This window comes from Plectropomus leopardus, chromosome 21 (genome assembly GCF_026936395.1).
Source record: "Plectropomus leopardus strain MGB_pleo_1.0 chromosome 21, ASM2693639v1, whole genome shotgun sequence".
Lineage (NCBI taxonomy): Eukaryota > Metazoa > Chordata > Actinopteri > Perciformes > Serranidae > Plectropomus > Plectropomus leopardus.
The window spans coordinates 24311390-24331247 of NC_142196.1; the positions used below are offsets into that span (position 1 = coordinate 24311390).

The 19858-nt window shown below is 38.7% G+C and overlaps 1 protein-coding gene across 1 annotated transcript in view; it reads right to left on the bottom strand.

Moving 5' to 3' along the window:
- LOC121960545 (cadherin-12-like) overlaps positions 1 to 19858 on the bottom strand; it is a 119051-nt gene that overhangs the window by 36365 nt on the left and 62828 nt on the right. Inside the window, exons 3-6 of the mRNA XM_042510309.2 lie at positions 16289 to 16583; positions 11849 to 11968; positions 8948 to 9115; positions 4630 to 4817 (exon numbers count right to left, since the gene is read on the bottom strand). Of these exons, the coding sequence (XP_042366243.2) occupies positions 4630 to 4817; positions 8948 to 9115; positions 11849 to 11968; positions 16289 to 16583 (771 nt within the window). The remainder of the gene's footprint in view (positions 1 to 4629; positions 4818 to 8947; positions 9116 to 11848; positions 11969 to 16288; positions 16584 to 19858) is intronic.

Sequence of the window (19858 nt, forward strand, 5' to 3'; positions counted from 1 at the left end):
GGCAACAAAACATCTTGTCAAATACCACTGCAGTGGACATCAGCGTTAGATACGGAGGCACAGAGGCATAGAGGCACCATTCACCATTCAGCACCACCCATCTCTAAACATCCAAGACAGACGTAAGAGGGGTACCTTAGCTTGCTTGTATCAACTTACTTATTGTATTGATGTCATGATGTGTTGTATGACAGCAACAGAGAGCATCAATTGTGTTACAGGAATAAACAATTAAAATTAGATCAATTTTTGTTCTCATAAAACTATTGCTGGCATGATGGTAAAAATAAAGAGGAATGATGTGTTAGTGAAGTTGTGACCTATCTGTTACCTTTTCATACAAGATATTTGTATGTTATTTGACAGTACTTTATGTGTTTTGGAAATGATGACTCACATCTCAGGTGCCACTATGCACCCAAAACTCAGTATCATCTTGGAAGAATAAGAAGAGAACTCATTCCAGAAGAGAAATCCATCTCATCCACGCATCAGAGCATTGCTTACAAAAAAACTCACTTTCTGACATTTACATTTTTCTCCTTCTCTGTATCGCAGAGACATTTTGTGGCTGTTGCATTATGCAAACTTAGCATTGCTCTGCAGTTCTTTTTTTTTTCTTTCTACTGAACCTCAATGGCACCGACAACAAATGGCATTTAAACTCGCCACAGGGGTCGACTGCATCCTGCCAGAAGGAAATGCAGTACAGAGTGTGAAGGAATAGCTGTGCAAGGGCTTATGTGACTAAGTCACAGTGTGCATGCAATAAAAAAGCAGGTTGAAAGCTCATATTTGTGTATGTTTTCCTGCATGTGTGCGAGAGTGTAAGAGGAGCTGCGTGTGTGTGAACCCGTGTGGTTAGGTGTGTGGGCGAGACCTACTAACATCAACACATTCATATTATTATGCCTCTTGGCACATTCAGAAACACTGAGTCAAACATTTGCCAGCTGTTCAAGTGATACTGACTTGATGTATTTTAATAGCGTGCTGGCAGAAGTGTGGAAGCATGAGCAGCTTTGTTATTCAGTGGCATCTCCAAATGGCAGCGAGAGGCAACAGTGCACATGAAAAGTGCACATTGTACAGTCTTGTTTACTAATCTGGCTAGTTTTACCAGCCAGATTAAAGAGGCAAACAAACCCGTGAGTCCTGATTCCTCTCTACAGAACATTTACACTGTGATTAATGCGGCCAAATGTGGGCAAGTCAGTCTAAAGATGATTCTATTATTGCAAATAATTATTGCTTATTCATGCCCTTTATGTTGCAGTGATGCTTATCACAATTTTAAAAGGTGTGTCTTTTTAAGAATAGTCCCCTGAAACCTCAGTGAGGCGATGCTGAGACTCTTTCATTCTCTGCTCATGCTGAACTCATAAATGCATATTAACACCCACTGTCACAGAGCTGAATGCTTTCAGTGTCCAAAGAGAAATAACACCGCGCTCTTGCTCTCTACGGTCTATCCTGGGTAGAATGATAATATTTCTATGTAGTGTGCTTGGAGCAGTCCAGTCGCTAGAAAAAAATGTTGGCATTGTGCATTTCTGCCAAACACAAATATGTTACATTTACACATTGCATACATATATCAACGTTTCTAAAGTGATGTAGTATATGAGCTGACATTGTCATTGTGACATGGAAGGGATGATGGATGGTGTGTCACCTAGGAGAAATTGTTTTGTTGCCAGTGACTTTTTCGCTCCCAAAAGTAAAAATTTTTTTAGCACCCAAAAATGTTTTTTTAGGGACCCATTGTTTCTTGCAGTATTTCAGTCCCCAAATCGTTCCCATTATAGTGTTTTTCGGGACTTTTCAGCCCTGAAACATGCATATTTTTTAGAGACCCATCACTGTATTTCTTCAGTGTATCCTCATAGAACAGTTCACATGATATCCTAACTAAAATGCACGCGCAATAATTCGAATGATATCCACAAATTAGTGCCCCATGAATGATGTTACATCCTAAATGTAAAGTTTTGTAATTAATGTACAGTTACACAGGTCTGGTTAAGGTAAGTTGAAATACATAGCTAGAAATGAGTCAAAGTTCACCCAAAGTTCACACAGTTCCAAATGGGCGTCTCCGTGGGAAAATCCCAGGGAACAATCCCTGGAGAAAGGATTGCCTCATTGTTTATTCCTGTCAGTGCATTGGTCACAGCACAGGCTTCCAAATATTTGGGTTAAGCATGAATTACTGGCTCACGATTACGTCTGATATTTACGAATTTGAGTGCCTTACCTTTTGTTGGAAAACACACAACCACTTTATGAGAAAAACCTGGTTTCTTGTGACATTTTAGTCCCTGAACTTACTTATTTTTTTCAAAATATGGTGGCTAAACTAAACCATAGTTTGCTGAAAAGTACAATACCACCATTTTTATCTGGCAATTGGGTTGATTTAGACATCATGGATCTTGATGTCTGTAACTAGTCATACCCTGAAGAGAGTGAAGATGGTACACAAACTAAGTAGGGCTGTTAATGGAGAGATTTTCACTTCATAAATCAAAACAACATGAATACAATATGTAAGCTTGAGTTAAGATTGATGAAGGAATTATCTCCCTGACTTTTCAGTGGACACTCTTTATCTTATTATCCAAGTTCGAAATTGGTATGGTCATTGATGGAACTGTTTAGAGAAAACTGCACTGGGGAATGAAATGTATCCATAATGTGTTAATTCACTCCTAAGGTCCTAAGGATACAAGGTCATGTAGTCTTTTAAGGATGAATGAACTGAGTCTTGGAGCAGAGCTTTTTCCTTTTTTATATATAGGCTAAAGTTAATAATTGATTGCATTATAAGTCTTATTATAGCTTTGCTATTTCGTAGATTAGTACTCATTGCATTGGCTGGAACACTTCATTTCTCGCTCTAATTTTAGTCTGTGTCTGTAATGTCCTTTTTCTTTCACCTCTGGCAGTTGTGGGTCCCCCTTGAAAATGAGATGACAGATCTTAACGCGTTTATCCTAGGAGTAATACATTTCTCTAATATCACTGGTGCATTTGTGCCACTTGCCATCTAGTGAAGAGATATCATGGCCCTGCAAATGCTACTTGTGGTAAAAGTTGGCATTAAATGAGGTACTTTTACGCTGCAGTTCAAAGAAAGTGCAACCAAAGGCCAAGACCTCTTGCTGTGGGTCACACTGCGCTGGATGTAATAATCCATTTAACGAAAAAGAACATATGGCATAGTAAATGAGCCCTGACATGCTGAATGAATGCTTTATATAGCACAGGCACTCAGAGAGAGTGATACTGTTGCCCTGAGCTGTGCTTTAAGGCACAGGAAGCTAAGAGACAAACAGTTCGAGAGCAACATCACACAACTGAGAGATCACAGGTTCAGTCTTCCCATATGCCAAGTGTCCTACTGATACAGCATTATGCAATACAATAAGGTATTACTTGCACACTTGTTAGGATTTCATAATTAGTAGCACTTCATATAAAGATACACATATTCACCATTAACAAGTTGCTTATTAGAATGCATATTGATAGCATATTGGCCATATTAGTAATTATAAAGCACTTACTAATACCTCCATGTTTACCTGTTGTATAGATTCATTAATATGCACAAAAGAGCCATATCATGCCCCCCCAGCTGGCACCAGATATCAATATGAAATACAGAAATATGTTGGACAGACATTACATATTGGTTGGGATTGGGTTGAAATTTTTTTGAATGTTTAACAACCTTAGAATTTCACGTTGTGAGGTTGGTAACATTATGATGTTATGCAGACGTTGGGCTTTTGTTCTCCATACCTTACTACTGAATGTCATAATTGTATTTCAAGATGACATTAGCATGAGCTAGTGGAAGACGTTGAGTTTCAGTTACTTGACAACACAACTTAAAACCAACAAAACATTATTATCATCTGCCGTCAAAGTTCAATGTTAAATTGACATTACCATTAGATGTTGTCTTGACGTTTAATTTTGGTCACCTGACATCACAACCTAAATTCACCATCAACTTTTCACCTTTAACTGACAAGCCAGAATTAGCTTAAAATGGGAGAGAAAGAGGCGGTGACATGTAGGGCCACAAGTTGGAAGCAAACTGATGGCTTCTACAACAGGGATAAAGCCTTTGTTCATTGGCACTACCAGATGAGCTCCCAGGCACCCCAACCAAATATCAACTTCTCATTGCACTGGTGTCCAGCTGGGTCTCTTTTCAAACAGAAATAACATTTTCATTATCAAACTGACTCCAGTCCTCTCACTTTTTAATTTTTCCCCAACTTATGGTAAGCTACCTTTAATGTGTCCCAATGCTTCCAGCAGTTTTTTCACATTGAAAGTATTCAGGCTTTCCTGTTATTGGAAAGTTTTTTATGTCAAAATCCATAGCAAGACAGCAGCTTAACATCAATCAGAACAATGAAATAAAGTGGAAAAACTGGAATAAAAAGTGTTGAGTGTGGCCATTGTTTTTGGCTATGGGTAATTTTATTCTTCGACATTTTTTTTCCACACAGTCTTTATTTGTCTATGCCATTAATGATACTGAATTCTGTTTTTATATGAGAATTTTCAGCATATGTTTACATTTCTGTCTTAGTTTCTGAGACCTCTTACCCTTTTCAGAATGATGATCCCCTCTTGGTTATGTTCATTCGTGGTGATGTCAAACATGGCGCCTCCATCACCTGGCACAATGGTGTACTCTACTTCGGCATTTTTCCCGATGTCCAGGTCATGGGCTTTGATTCTACCGACAGCAGACCCCACGGCAGAAGACTCTGGGACTCGTAGGTGAAAGAAACCTGTCAACAAACAAACATCAGACTGGACTCATATTATCACAACTTGACATCGGATGGAAATACTGAGCTGCACACATCCTCTGTCCTTTATGTAGAAACTCACCCACCCGAGGGTGTCTTATCCACCCACAGGCAAGCAGCAGATATGCTCTGTCTGAAGTCAGCCCTGTGGCTATAGGCATGACATTATTCAATTCTGACATGTGTGGACATCAAGGCTGCGCAGCTCCTTGTAATTGGCCCGCTCAACCTGTATGATCCACAAACACAAGAGCCGAGGGGCTCGGATAATCCCACCTGCAGAAATCACTGCTGAGGGCTTGGGAAGAAATCTACAAACAAACAAACAAACAGTGGATTGATTGATTATCACTTACACCTGACAAAAGGTGGAAATGAATCTTTTCTGTGTTTCCCTTCACTCTCTGAGATGGCCAGCAGCTCAAGCAATAGCATCCGCTCATGCCACAGAGAGGAAAACTTTACTGATGCACTACAAATCTATTGAAAACACCTGGTGGCTGCATGGAGGTGCCATTGGCAATACAATAAAACTAGAGACTCTTGCATTGCTAATTGGTTGCTACGCCAACAGCTTTGGTCCCTGTTTACTTCCTATCAACTACTGCATTAGCAAACATAAAACATAAAATACAGTTCAGTTTACGTTGTCAAGTTTGAGACGATCTTCAGGTTCCAATCAGGCAGAGCGTGTTTTGCAGGTTTCAAAACGCAACGCACCCCAATCAGACCAAATCATCTGTCCTTGACTGTAAAGTAAACTCCCAGATCTGGGGGTGACTGCACCAACAGAATTTCTGTCTGTGTTTAAGCTAAGATGGTCATTACTTGGCGTTCTAAGTCCAACCTCATAATTTCAACATCTAGGCTTAAGCCTTCTTCTCACCAAGACAAGGTATAAATCTTCCATCCTGTCATGAACAGACATAAAGTCAAAGTCTCAACTGTTTCTGTATATCAGCAGCCTTATAGACAGCAACCAAGTTCATTCGAAATACAGACTTAACAGTTACAACCAAGCTTAGTTAAGACCGGCTGGTGCAACCAGCTCCTGTACTGTAACATCTGCATAAGAAATGGGCACATGGGGGGCGGGATGAAAGCAAAAAGGGTACAAGAGAACCTAAGGAAGATGAGAAATAAAAGGAGAACCATAAGCTGGCCCAGGACCTATACTTGGGTTACAGTTGATTCAAGACTTATTTTAGGATGAGTTGGGGATGAGTTGCTGTAAAGTATCAGGCCTGATTGGAGTTGTTAAAACATAAGACAGTAGATTAGGCAACAGTTTATTTATGTCTTGCAGCTTGTCTAGCGGCATTACAATGAATGTAAGTTAACATTTAAAACTGTACTCTACCAAGCGGCAACCTACTAGGCCAAATAAATGAAGCCAACGCAAAAGTGCCAAAACCTGCATTTCTTGGAATGGCCACTTGAACCTGGCTCCAGACGCGAGTCAATCCCTATACATACCCAATGTCAAAAGGCCTTACTTGACAACAGAAATAAACAGCCTACTATGATAACAGTTTTTGGATTCTGAAATATACACTGTGTCTGTGGAACCACAGAAAGCCTGCCTCTCAATTCATGTTATTATTTTTAAAACACCAATGCTGTTGGGTCATTTTCTGCTCCTAGCTGAAGTATTTTCATTGCGCTTTCACAAAAATGTGAGGCAGATAAAGCGGTAAAAAATGTGAGGCATTCAGCAACATAAAAAAAAAAATGCTTCACGCTCATTGAAACCAATTACATAAAGCCACCCCAGGCCAGGCTGCTTAAACGCGCTCTGACTGACAGAGCGGGGCCTAATAGTATAGAACTGCTTCTGAGTACTTGGAATGAGCAAATTTGACTTTACGAGGACAGTGAAGGCATGACCCGCTCTACCCTCCCTTTGACTGCCTAGTACTGGATGCCTTCATTTGCTTGGGTTGGTTAGGCTTCAGCAAGAGGAGTGCCATTGATTAGGGTTAGAGTAAGAATGTAAGGGTATGCTAAATTCGCTTGGTGTAATTAGCCCTCTTATTCTATAATCGGAATCTTGTCAGCTCAAGAAATGTAAAAAAAAATCAATGTGACATTCATTTTGAACATTATTTTTGAAAATGGTGCCATGTCAAAGTTCACACAACCTTTTTTTGGAACTATTCATTGTGTTGTAAATAAGTGAAATTCTTTGAGTCCTTGTAATCACAATGTAGCACTGGTGCCTGACCCCCAAATCCAGCTTCACTGATTTGTTAACATGAATTTAAAACACATTCCTCCATCTGATTGGACTCAGTCTTGACACATTTCTCTGTTGTAACAAAGAATCAGCAAAGACCAGTTCTTTAAAAACACAATTTGTGTCTCGGAATTGGATTTATTTGGCCTTTACACAACAACTTAACCCCAAGAATGGAGAAGACGATACGTTGCAGAGAAAGGCATGTAGGAGAGTCTCTCAGAAGCTCCTTTTGAGGATAGCGCTACTTGACACACACTGGCATCAAACTTGAAGATGGATGAACTTGAGCATAATGTCTACAATAAGCCAGAGTGTCAGACACGAGGCACTTGAGGGGTGAAAATGGGAGCTGTTTGGCAGAGAGAGTATTTCTTTTTTTCTCAGTGGAGGACTAAAATAAATGTACTGAAACAAAACAACAACAACAACAAAAACAGCCTTTGCTTAAATTATTGGAAAACGTTGTATTAAATGTTGCTTGAAATCAATACTATACTTATGGCACTCCCTCTCATTTGTTATTCCTCAATTTTACCACGGATTTCAGCTTTTTCCCCAGTGTTGATCCTAGGATTTTGCGAAGGGGAACTGGGGCATATGGATGAATTTGGCTGCTATAATTTCAATAAATAATCAAGTACTTTCAAGGACATGCATAAATTTTAAAAAGCCTTTTTTAAGGTTCATGTCCTTTGAAGGATAGGACATAGCTCCGGTGCCAAAAATGGGGTGAGCTGCAGGTTAAGGGAAGCTAACAAACAGCTGTTATATGGTACTGTCAGTGGGTTCACAAGCTTCTGGGATAATTCGACAAAGCCACATGCAGTCATATACACCCTCATTAATCATGACCATTGCAGTTGCAACCACATCTGGTGCAATCACTGAGATCTATTCAGGGGATTGACAGTTTACAAATACTTAATCTATAATAACTAGGGATGGAAAAAGGAGGATTTCTGGCAAAGACAGATGTGGGATGGATCCATGCAGAAATATTATACTGAATCATCTGATGAGGTTGTCCGATATGGCCAACACATTGTTTTTCTTTTAACCTGCAAGCCTTGTATAGATACAGTAGAAGAGAGAGGATGACAAAGAAAGGATTTGGGACAGGGCAGAGGAGCCGCCATACTTGGCTCCAACCTCTGTGCTGTGACAGCATTATGGAAATATCATCTTTTCCTCGCAGCCAAAGGAGCTTGACCGTCTGCCTGTCTTTGCATTCAGAGGAGGCCACTCAGTGTCGCCTCAAAATACCTGAAGAGGCTGCATCAATACAAAACAGTATCTTTTGCTCTCCTGACTTGCTGATTTGGAACAAAATACATTTTGCACACAACTAAATATTTAGTATAAGAAGAGAAGCTTTCACAGATCAATGTGTTTACAGTAATGAGTTTTTTTCCCCCCTGCTTGGCTCTTTACATGACCTGGTGCACGGTACAATCGAATTAATCTGGTTTAGCAGCTTATACAAAATACCGGATGAAATACAGTGTTTAAATACACTGACTCAAATCCCTGGGCCATCGTGCTCAAGCTCGAGCTAAATATAGAAGGATGCCCCATGAGCGAAATAACACCAATCCTAGTTTATTTGCCAGGAGTAGTAGCTAGATGCAATCATGCTAAATAAACAGGCCTTTGCTTACGACGGCGCATAATGACAAATAATGAAAACCAATTACAGAGAGTAGACATGATGAATACCCCCTGCCCTGTTGTAATTGCACAGTGTTTATTTCGTTATCATAAAACGTGTGAACCTGCTTAAGGTCATCCGCATTATTGTTGTTTTGCAGAAATGAAAGTTGGTGTTGTTAAACAGCAATTATTGCTCACTCACTCAATCAGCTGCACTCACTTTTAGAGAAGCGTGGTGGATTATCGTTGACATCGCTGAGGGTGATGTTGATGGTAGTGGTCCCGGCCAGACCCCCCAGCTGGCCCCCCATGTCCTTGGCCTGGATTAATACCTGGTACTGTTCCTTCACCTCTCTGTCCATATTGGGCAAGGCTGTCTTTATAACCCCTGGAATACAGATGATGAAGGACATAGGTGACAATTTAAAGATAGTAAGATAAAAATAGACAGAAGGGAAAAAAAACATGAAACCCTCTGATATGTTTGACGCTAAATGCACAATTTACTTCAACAAATGTACAATATATTTCCACCTACGGAGCTCACTCCCCAGGAAGAAGCTGCTCAGACCAAGGCTGAAATAGAGGTCATTTCACAAACTGGAGACACTTGACATTCAATAGGGAACTCTGGTGAAGCCATATAATGATTCACTTGAGGATCAGAGACCCTGAGATCAGAGAGCGTTTGTACTGGAGATTAATAGCTAGGTCAGTGGGAGGTTGGCAGGCTAAAAGGAAGCAGGCAGCATAGGTGGGTCCGCACTTTTTCCCTCCTCTTATTTTATTAAGTACAATGAGGATGTACCATTTGATCCGCAGACCTCTAACATGTGTGAATACAAAATCAAACACTGTTTATTTTTTAAAATTGTTTGAAAAGGGGCAATGTCTATTTCCTCCTCAAAGGGGTAATACCATGACATGCATGGGGATTCACGTATGTTGTTGCCACCCCACTTCCCTCACTCACCTTTTCTGCCCCCCAGTGTTTGTTCCCTTTGTTGATGTGCATTTGGAGATAGATGCGGGCCCAGCAGGGCAAACATTTACTTTAACAGGTTGATTTTTTCCAGCATCAGTTTGAAATACAGTCACAGTATGCGCTCTGTAAAGCTCTGGGATGAGCAGCATAATCAGCAACAGATTCCACCGTATCTGCCCGTGTGATATGTATGAACCTATTTTCATACGCTTTGAACTGGCCCAGATAGTAAGCCGAGGCAGCCCACTGCCAGCCAGCACCGGTGGTATGAAGGTATTTCAGATTTAGAGCTGCCATACCCTACCTTGCTGCCACTCGGCAACCTTTTTACTGCCATTTTCCTCCCGTGACACCATCTGCCTGCACCAGCAAAGTCCAGGTGTAAATACTGGGGAGATAACTAAATAACTATGGTAATTTGCAAGCATCAGGTGCTACTGTGTTATTTTTCTTTTGGTGACTTCAAATGAAGCCACCTGCTGTAGCAGTTTTCTACTCAACACAGCACTGACTACTCAGTATCCTTGAAGAAAAGATTCAGAAAGTCACTGGTGGTTTTAAAAATTGGTGTTTACTTCCTGAAGCTGCAGCTGTCAGTTTGTAGGTTCGCCTGACATTTTGATTTGTACAAAAAGTGATAACATTCCTTCAACCCGGCAAGTTAACAACTATATTTAGAGCTACTGTACTTTATGGAAAAAAGTGCATTTAATATTTTTTATCTTTCTGTCTACGGAGCCAATCTCCAGAGTGTTTAGAAGGTATTTTATTGCAGAATCAGATAAAGTTTTTTATATAACTGACCCTTCAACCTGACCACCAGAAAACATGTTGGCATTTTTTGCCTCTGCAAATCATGTTTATGTTATATTTGCACATTAGTATTTAATAAATGCATTGACGCTTTGTCTCAACAATGCTCTCATCAAAGTGTGGTTTGGTTTATTGGGGGCATAATCATAGCTGGAAATGCACCAATGTCTTGTGAAAAACAGCCGCTTTTTGTGGCACTGTCCCCACTGGAAATACAGTGCCAGGTCTTTTTGGCTCACTATTGGGGCAGGAGAAAGTGTTTCACCAAAAAACAAACACTTTTCATGCCACTTTCCCAGGTAAAGCAGCGATTTCTCACTAAAACACAACTGCTTTTCATGCCACTATCCAGGCATGAAAAGCAGACATGTCTCAGTAAAAGATAACTGTTTTTTGTGCCACTGTCGGGGCAGGCGAAAGTAATTTTCCACCAAAAAAAACTGCATTTCATGCTACTATCAGGGCAAGAAAAGCAGCGATATATTGTTAAAAAAAAAAAAAAAAAAACAGCCACTTTTCAAAAGTGGAAAAGCAGGATTGTCTCAGTAAAAAACAATTTCTTTCTGTTGGGTCAGAAAAGCAGCAGTGTCTGTAAAAAACAAAACAACAAAAAAAACCAATCTATTCTTGTGTCTAAAAAGCCACTGAAAACACGGCAGAAGTTTGCTACAAAACATTCAAGTTTGGTGCCTAAAAAATAGCTGGATCAGAATAATGAATTTGCTGAAATACAACCAATTGCAATGGTTGTTGGTCACGAACAGTGGTCTGCAGATTGGCTGGAATCGCTCCGAAATGCAGTACTATCCACCATCCTCTTCACCTCCAGATGACAAAGGAAACGCATATCTTTAGAAACATTAATATAATACATCTGAGGCATGCAAACGTAAATTATTTGCAGAGAAATAGAATTCAACATGTTCATCTGCCTGCTGGGCTGGACTCTTTATTTCAAGCCTGTCAAATAAATAATTCACTGTCTTTATTGGAGAGCATGTGTCCTTTTATGGCCCACTGATTTGTGAAGTGGCCCAGGGGTCAATTCTGGGGCCAGTTTTATTCCCATGATTTATGCCAGCACACTGGTCCACACTTCAGTATATTGCACACACTGTTTAGAAGACAATCATACATATCAATCAAGACTGATGGCTTAGATAACCTCATTCCGCTGCACAGTCGCCTCACTATTATTGCCAAGTGCACATAAAACAGGTACTTATTGTTGACTTGCATATTCAAAGTAAAAATATGAAGATGTTTATGAAGTTTACACTGACTGAATAACTGTTTTGTCTCTTAAATCAGCAAGTACTTTACCTGTTTTAGGGTCGACAGAGAAGTATGGCTGGCCATGCAGGATGCTGTATACCACTCTGGCACTGTTTCCATAGGTAGGGTCATCTGCATCAGTGGCTGTCACTTGCGTTACATACGTCCCTAAGGGAAAAAAAGTGGCAAGACATATTGACTTTGACTTAATTTGTTTCCTCATGAGGCCACAATCCAAAGTCTTTGAAGTTCATTAGTTTACCAAATGATCTCGCTGACACTAATGAATGATGAATCACATCTGAGGAAGGTACAGCTAACACTGAACAGTCAGAGTTGCTGAGTGCAACAAGGAGGATGGCAGAGGAGAAAGGATGTGTTGGGCTGTGTTCAGTTCTCCCAATGTATGTTATGAATTGCACATTTGTAGCATTGCTAAGTGGCATTATTTTAAAAAATAAAGCAAGGGTAAGGAAAAAAAAAGCTCTTGTGCGACCATTCATTTAACAATGCTACCATTAAAACAACAACAGGCCATGGCAAGAATAGCATTAGCATGGCAGTCTTCCAAACTCCTGCAGTCAGAGGGACAGAATAATTACTTGTTGGAGGTTTGGCTCATCCTCCTTAACTAGCTGGCATTGTGCATTCTCTTTATTTACCATGTATTTAAATGTAACTAATTTAATCCAAATCTCCATTTTAACCCTTTGAAGCCTGGACCCACATCACTTTTCTTTTGCTGCATCAGATGTTTTTTACAAGTATTTAAACCTTTGAAGTCTGAGCATATTGGTTTTATTGCTTTCAAATGCATGAAAAAAGGCTGAAACCTGTAACAACATCTTATTTCTTCTTTAATAGCATAGGAAAAAAGCAATGGCAAACTTGATAAGAAATGTTCCACAAATTGAAAGATATGAGTGGATTTATGAAATTATTTTTTAAAAAAGGCAGGGGAAAAATATTAGAGAAATATATATATATTTGTAATTATCCTAATTAAATATTTAAATTATGTTACAAAATAATAATTATTTTTTAAGCACCTCTTCCGGTTCATTTCTTTCTTGTCATTCTTTTTTGTTTTTATTAATTTTAAAGGGTAAAAAAGCAAGGGGAGAATTTCTAGAGAACAATATTTAAAATTGTTACAATTATATATTGAAATGTATTTTTCAATATATAATTAAGTTATATTATATATTTGTTTTTATTTTTAGTATAAATATTGAGTTCAGGTCATTCACTAGTGTTTTGTTTAATTGTTTGCTTGATTGGTTGGTTGGTTTGGTCTGAACTGGGATGTTTACAGTTTGGTTTTTTTTGCAAATTTTCAGTTGATTTTTAGTCTTTTTTTTTTTTTACTAATTTTTTTGTTGATTTCTGGGTCATTTCGTCTTACGCTGTTCATTGCCTTTTTCCTGTGTTTTTGAAAGATATCAAGCCAAGGTTTCAAATGTTACAGAGAGTAAAACAAATCAAATGCTTTGTCAGCCTGATTTTTTTATTACTTCAAGACAAGCCTGGTGTTTCTTGGGCAGATGGGCAAATACTTTCAAAAAAGTACTTTCAGACAGGTTGACATGGATGCTTTCACAGAACGGCAGACAGCTCAGTGCACATATGTCTATGAATCAATCACAAACTCGCATCTGGCTATCTTAAAAACATGCACTGTGAAAGATTTCTCAGCTGCAGGATTTGTGGATCGCTTAAATGAACAGGAAACACTGACCACAGGGATGACATTTACATGGTCAATTTATATTCTGGTAAGCCTCTAGTTGTTTTTAAAGAAGTCACTGTATATTAAACAGGCTTTGCTGTCTGGGCAGATGGTAACAATGGCATTAAAACATTAGGTGAGAGAGATTAGTGTCTCAATCCATGCTAACAAAGCCACAAATGCCTGATTAGCAGAGAACGGCTGCATCCTGCTTCAACACCAATATACAATAGATGAGAAAATACACTCTTTCAGTTCAGCGAGGGAGAGGAAAGCCGTCGCTTCATGAGCTCACATGTAGAGAAAGTTTAAAAAGGCTTTAAGCATGGCAGCCACCTACGCATTTCCAGGTGACAAAAAGCAACAGCCTTTACCCTAGGTGAGAGACAATAAACAAGCCGAATAAATTCTATTCCTGCAATTATGGAAATTCAGGTGTGTGAGTGAGAGCTGGGTAGAAGAGATGGCTTTAAAGGTCATTGCTGATAAACACGGGAGGAGAATGCAGACCAGTTTTGCAAAAAATATAGATTATCTATCTGACTTAATTAAATGCTGTTTACACCACAATATTCAACAAATTACTGTAATGCTACGAGAAACAAAACAATTAACATAGCACAATACACAATGCACATCAATTTAATATTCAAATATGAAGAGGAAGAGAGAAGAAGCAAAATGCTGATCTGATTGGAAGGTCTCTCTGCAGAGTTTCATACAAAAATCGGAAAAATGCAAGTCTGTAAAGGAGTGAAATCAAGACGTTTGTCACTTTCTCTAAATGATTCAGGGATAAGCTAATTGATTATGACTCTAGGGCAGTCTCTCGATTATTGCCATGAGTCATTTTATAATGTTTGGTCATAGATCAGACTTCATTACCAACCATTATTCATATTTATGTTCAGCATCATTCTCTTTTAGTTTTTCCTCCACCCTATGTACATAAAAACAGCCACAGGGGGTGTCTAGCCAAAGACAACAAGACCAATATAACAGCTAATGGACGCATTGATCAACCATTGATGACAAGGACTTCAGTTGGTTTGATGTTGATACAGTGGTTTCATATCCCTCAGTATAACCAACCTTTAGATTTTTATTTTCATGTATTGGTTACAAATATAACTTCTCTCACAAACTGCATTCTCAGCAAAGATATTTCTGATATTGGTGTCACTCTGCATAATGGTGGCAACGCTTATCCTTGCTACTTGTAATTTTTGTGGCTTCAACTGTAATGTGTAAAAATGAGAGTTGCTTCTTCAGTCTGTTTCGTCTTGTTTTCTAATAAGTCAGAATTTCCTCACCAGCTCACAAAAGCACCAAAAGGCTTTTAGAGTCAAACTGATTTGAAATTGTAGCCAAGATCTTGATGATGTGTTTTTAAATAGCACTGAGTATCGCTTAAAAAGTGATAATACCATCACCAATACCAGTATCATTAAAGTGATACTGATAACAATAAAGTGCTTCACTGAATTGTTTTTTTTCTTCTTCTTTATTTCATACCTATTATGTAAATAGAAGAATCCAGATGCACGTATTTGTATAGCCATCCATTGTAACATGTTAGCATCACAGCACACTGAACGGTCAGCTCTGTCAATTACGCCATGCTTGACTTCCCCACACCTCAGTCTGTATAGGTTGTAGCTGCTTTTCCTAAACCTACCCAAAGTAACTTGCCTTAACTTAAAAAAAAGTAACTTTAAATTAAGTGAGCCACTTAACATTATGTTATAATGTGACAACACCATTCATTAATATCATACAAACTGTTGAGTGAGGATGAACAAATCTAATGCACAAAATACTGTGTAATCAAATTTAGTCTCTTTCTAAGAAGTATCACTCACATTTGGCTGCAGTTATATTCAAAAAGTCTGCATATTTCTGCCTCTGCTGCTTTGATTTTCACCTTTCCAACTGAATTTCTCACAAATACAGCAACTTTATGAGAGTGACCTACTTAATCACTGGAATATCTCTTTAAAGTGTCAGAAAATGGCAAGTATCCATTTATAGTAACTTAACTCACATCACTGTGATGTTAGATTCCCCAGTATCAACTAAACTGGCAATGACAATAAATACAGTATGTACTGAAGGTAAAAGTTTTGAAAGTGTTAGGTAAATTTCCTTGAAGGATAATGTTCAGGCAATGATCTAATTGAAAGTTAATTTTTCTGTCAATTATCTGATTGATGATGCACTTGATTTATACCGTGGGTGGTTTTTTGAAGCTAATCTCTGTACTCTGCTTCCATGGCCACACTAGATGTGTTTTTGATAAACTTAAAAAGCCTCTCTGATTTGACAGTAAACTGTTGCAGAGCAGCTTATGATTTAGAGTATTCACTGGGGCTATGCTATGTTGTTTTTCCTTTCTACCCATACTCTAGAGACTGCTGATTTTTCGGAGTTATGAGGGATTCATTGCCATTCAGATCAAGAGGAACAGTTCTCCCAGTGAATTACCTTGATCTGCTCTCCCTGGGGGGAAATGTATAAAGACAAAGCTGTGAAATATACCCAGGGCACACCAAGAATAACTTGTTCTCTGAAATGTCAAAATCTGTGGGGGGAGAAGCTCTGCCCCTGGGGTTATACCTGTGATGCTCCCCAAACTTTTGTATTCTGTAGTTCAAAAGGAGAAAACAATGCTCAATTCCAAAAAAGTCTAATCAGTTTAGAAAAGTACTAGTTTCTCTATTTTAAGGTGAAAGAACAAGTCACTGTAGATGGTCACTGACCTACTGGTGACATCTCAGGGACACTGGCCGTATATGGTCCCTCCAGGAATTTTGGCTCATTGTCGTTGATGTCTTGAACCTTGATTACAAACTCCGATTCAGGCTCGAGAGGCCTATTGGTGTTGATGTCAACGGCTTGGGCTCGTAGGGTGTAGTAAGGCTTCTCCTCCCTGTCAAGACTCCTTAAGGCATGGATGTCCCCCGTTGTTTGGTCAATTGTGAAAATAGAGCCAGCCCCGTCCCCCTGGAGAGTGTACTTCACTGCATTGTCCCCCCTATCGAGGTCAGTGTGCAGCTGCAAGACAAAAGAGTGGAAAAGACAGGTTGAGTGCAAACATTGGCACAGATAATGATTCATTGAAAGCACTGGGGAAGAGCTGTCAAAGAACACTATTTCACAAAGACAGTCAAGGAAACTGACTGCGCATCAAAGAGCAAATTCATGTCTCTGCAAAGATCTGCAAAACACTAAGTCATGAGAAAAATAAAATGATCGTACTTTCAGAACGTTTCACGGATTAATGAGGCTAAAACTCTCATAAATAATGTATCCTCTCTGTGCAATTACGCTGCAGTGATAACTCTTCGACATCGTGGACCCATTTCTGTTCAAGCATGACTCAAAAATCTAATGTGAAATAGGAATTCTTCCTCAAAGTGGCATTGATCAGACTGTGAAAACTGCAGATAAATACTCTATTTGAACCATTTTTAAAACCTTCACCTGTCAACGGAGGTCTATGACCAGATGACTCTCAGCACAGTTGCACAATATCTACTACTCGAGCCAGAGAACATCTTTGTTAATATAGATCCACGGCCACGACCGCTCTCTTTGTACAAGACAAACACATTCTGGGCTGGTGGCAGAACGCCTGTTGACATAGTTATGTTTACCTCTCCGGGGAGATCAGTCATACAATTCAAAGCTTTTTAAATATTTAAGGCCTCTAATGCAATGTGATCATCATCATATATGGTTATAGATTTTTTTCACATTCTTATCAATGGCATGGAATTTCCACCAACACTCTTGATATGCACAGTTATTCCAAGAGGCAAGAATAGATATTTTAAGCACTGACGCAGGGGCATATAGATCAGCCAGCTAAATTGAGTATATGCTGGCTCCGGGTAACATGGATTCATTTTTCTTTGTCACAAAAAGCTGCCATAACTTGCACTGAATGCTTCTAATTCTACACTTTATAATTGACTTTAGGCCATTTTCAAGCACTTTTAAAACAGAATGGCCACTTTTTCCTACTTTTGGATGGGGCTTTATTCAGTCAAACTGTTGTCTTCTGTTTTGGATTAGGGATGTTAGTTTGCGGGTTTGCTTGTAATAAGATAAATTCAGCATACTGTCATTATCCGGTGGTCACATTCTGATTTATCAGCAATGGACTTATGTCCATATTGGACAATTAATTATTCATGATTCATTCAACCTGAAGACCTGAACACTGTTGGACTTTCTGATAGCATGAATACATTACAATTGTATGTTTCATACATATATCACTGTCTGATATATGTATGAAAAATACTTTTGGGTAAAAACGGAACCAAAACGTATGTCTGAGTAAAAACCGAAAAGCGATCTGCGTTTTAACCTAAACATCACAGCGTTTCCAGCTGTGGTTGTACAATTTAAAGTGGGTATTTTAAGCCAAAACTCAATGTTTTCCAAACAATAACCAAGAAGTTTTTGCCTAAAGCTAACCACATGAAAAGATGCAGTTTTTACTGAGCCACCATTGCATTTCCAACCAGAAAAGTGCCACGAAAAGAGAATGTTTTTTTTTTTTTTTTTTTTATCAAGCCATTGGTGCCTTTCCAGCCAGGATGGTGCCACGAAAAGTGGATATCTTGAGGTAAGAAGGGTTTTGTGCCATGACCTCACCAAACATTAACCTCAGCCTTGTTGAAATGGAAAGTTTCAATGTCCCTGTCACATAATAATGTACAAATGTACCATCCATGTTTTTAGGAAAAATACAGTGCCATGTTTTTTGTGGCATTTGGGTTGATTTATACCCAGTGCCAATGTTTGGTGAAATTGTGAGTCCTCTACCGGAGGTGGAAAATTACATGTTCTGGACTGCAGTTTGCCTTCTGTCACATAGCTGAAACTAATTTTATTTTTTTCTTATCCTTAACCACCATCTTTTCCCTTCCTTTTAGTTGCATTGTGTGCCATAGCCTTGATATTTGCTTACATTAACCAGCTGCCATGCACTTGCTAATAACTGAATGAATCCTCACACTAACACTATTTTTTTTAGTGATTCAGTCTCCTTTCTTTTTTTTTTTTTTACCCCACAGGTACATATTAAGCTATTATTTGCACATAGTCAATTTTCTAGTGAACATCCATGGTAACTGAGGACAGGAGAGGAAATTTGAGATGCAGCTGTAAATTCTCTGTAGGTTACGGTTCAAAACAACACAAGACACGCACAGCCACAAGCACACTGGGAGTAATTGGTGATTCACTGCAAATTGCCCAGTTCACACCAGCATAGCATGGCATTAAGATGTTCTCACCCCATGGTGCATTATTCATTGCTATTCAAATGAACTGGAATTATTTTTAGTGCATGACCCTTCCTGGGTGACAACTGGGTCCCATTACATTTTTATGCAATGAGCACAAAATCTGAAATGTAGATCATGTGTTGTCCATGTAAATAATGAAAACAATATGCTACTCCTCCACAAACTAGATACTATGACAATGAAACAAAGCGGATTACAAACTAAAATGTGTATCTACCCTCAGCACTATGGTTAACTGTTATGTTGAGGCAAGTAAAGCAATTTGCTTATTTCTGGGGAATGTTATTTTCTTAAGGAAGATGTATTTATATTCTCTAAATATATACAATGCTAAATACCACTATTTTTATTTATACCCTGTTTAATATATTGTTCGCCAGCACTAGAGCTACCATAATTATTAATAAAAGTTATGATAGCCTATTTTAGTGGTTACCAACTGTTGGGTTCAAAAGTGGGTCACAGGTATATTCTGAATGAACTGCAAGTGACTTGTGATGACGAGTTTGTAAAAAACACTTTATTTTGAAGTATAGTGAATTTCTGGCAAGGAGCACTTTATGTATACACTTTCTTTGGCAATTTTTGTAAACTCCAGGTACAGTGAAGCTTTTACTCTGAAGTGCAGTTTCCTGTTGTTCAGAAATTGTCATGCTCTTGGTATTATTTGGCCTTTTAACATGCTGTGCCCTTGCAGCTTTTTATGTCACTGATTCGGAAAAAAATATTCTGTGCACTTTGCTGAAAGAAAAGTGCACATAATAAAACTGCCTGGAGTAAGCAGGTTATTTGTCTTTATCACAATATAAAAAACAAACCAACAACAACAAAAAAAAAATAAAATAACAAACAAACAAATATTTTTCTAAAGGAACAAATAAAATACTACAAGACAAACTAACAAAAAACACTATTGGGACTTGTGTCCACACTTTCGACCTTTTCCTTGGTCCCGGCAGCATTTTGTACCCTTTCTTGAAGGACACGAGGAAATGACGGAGGATATGT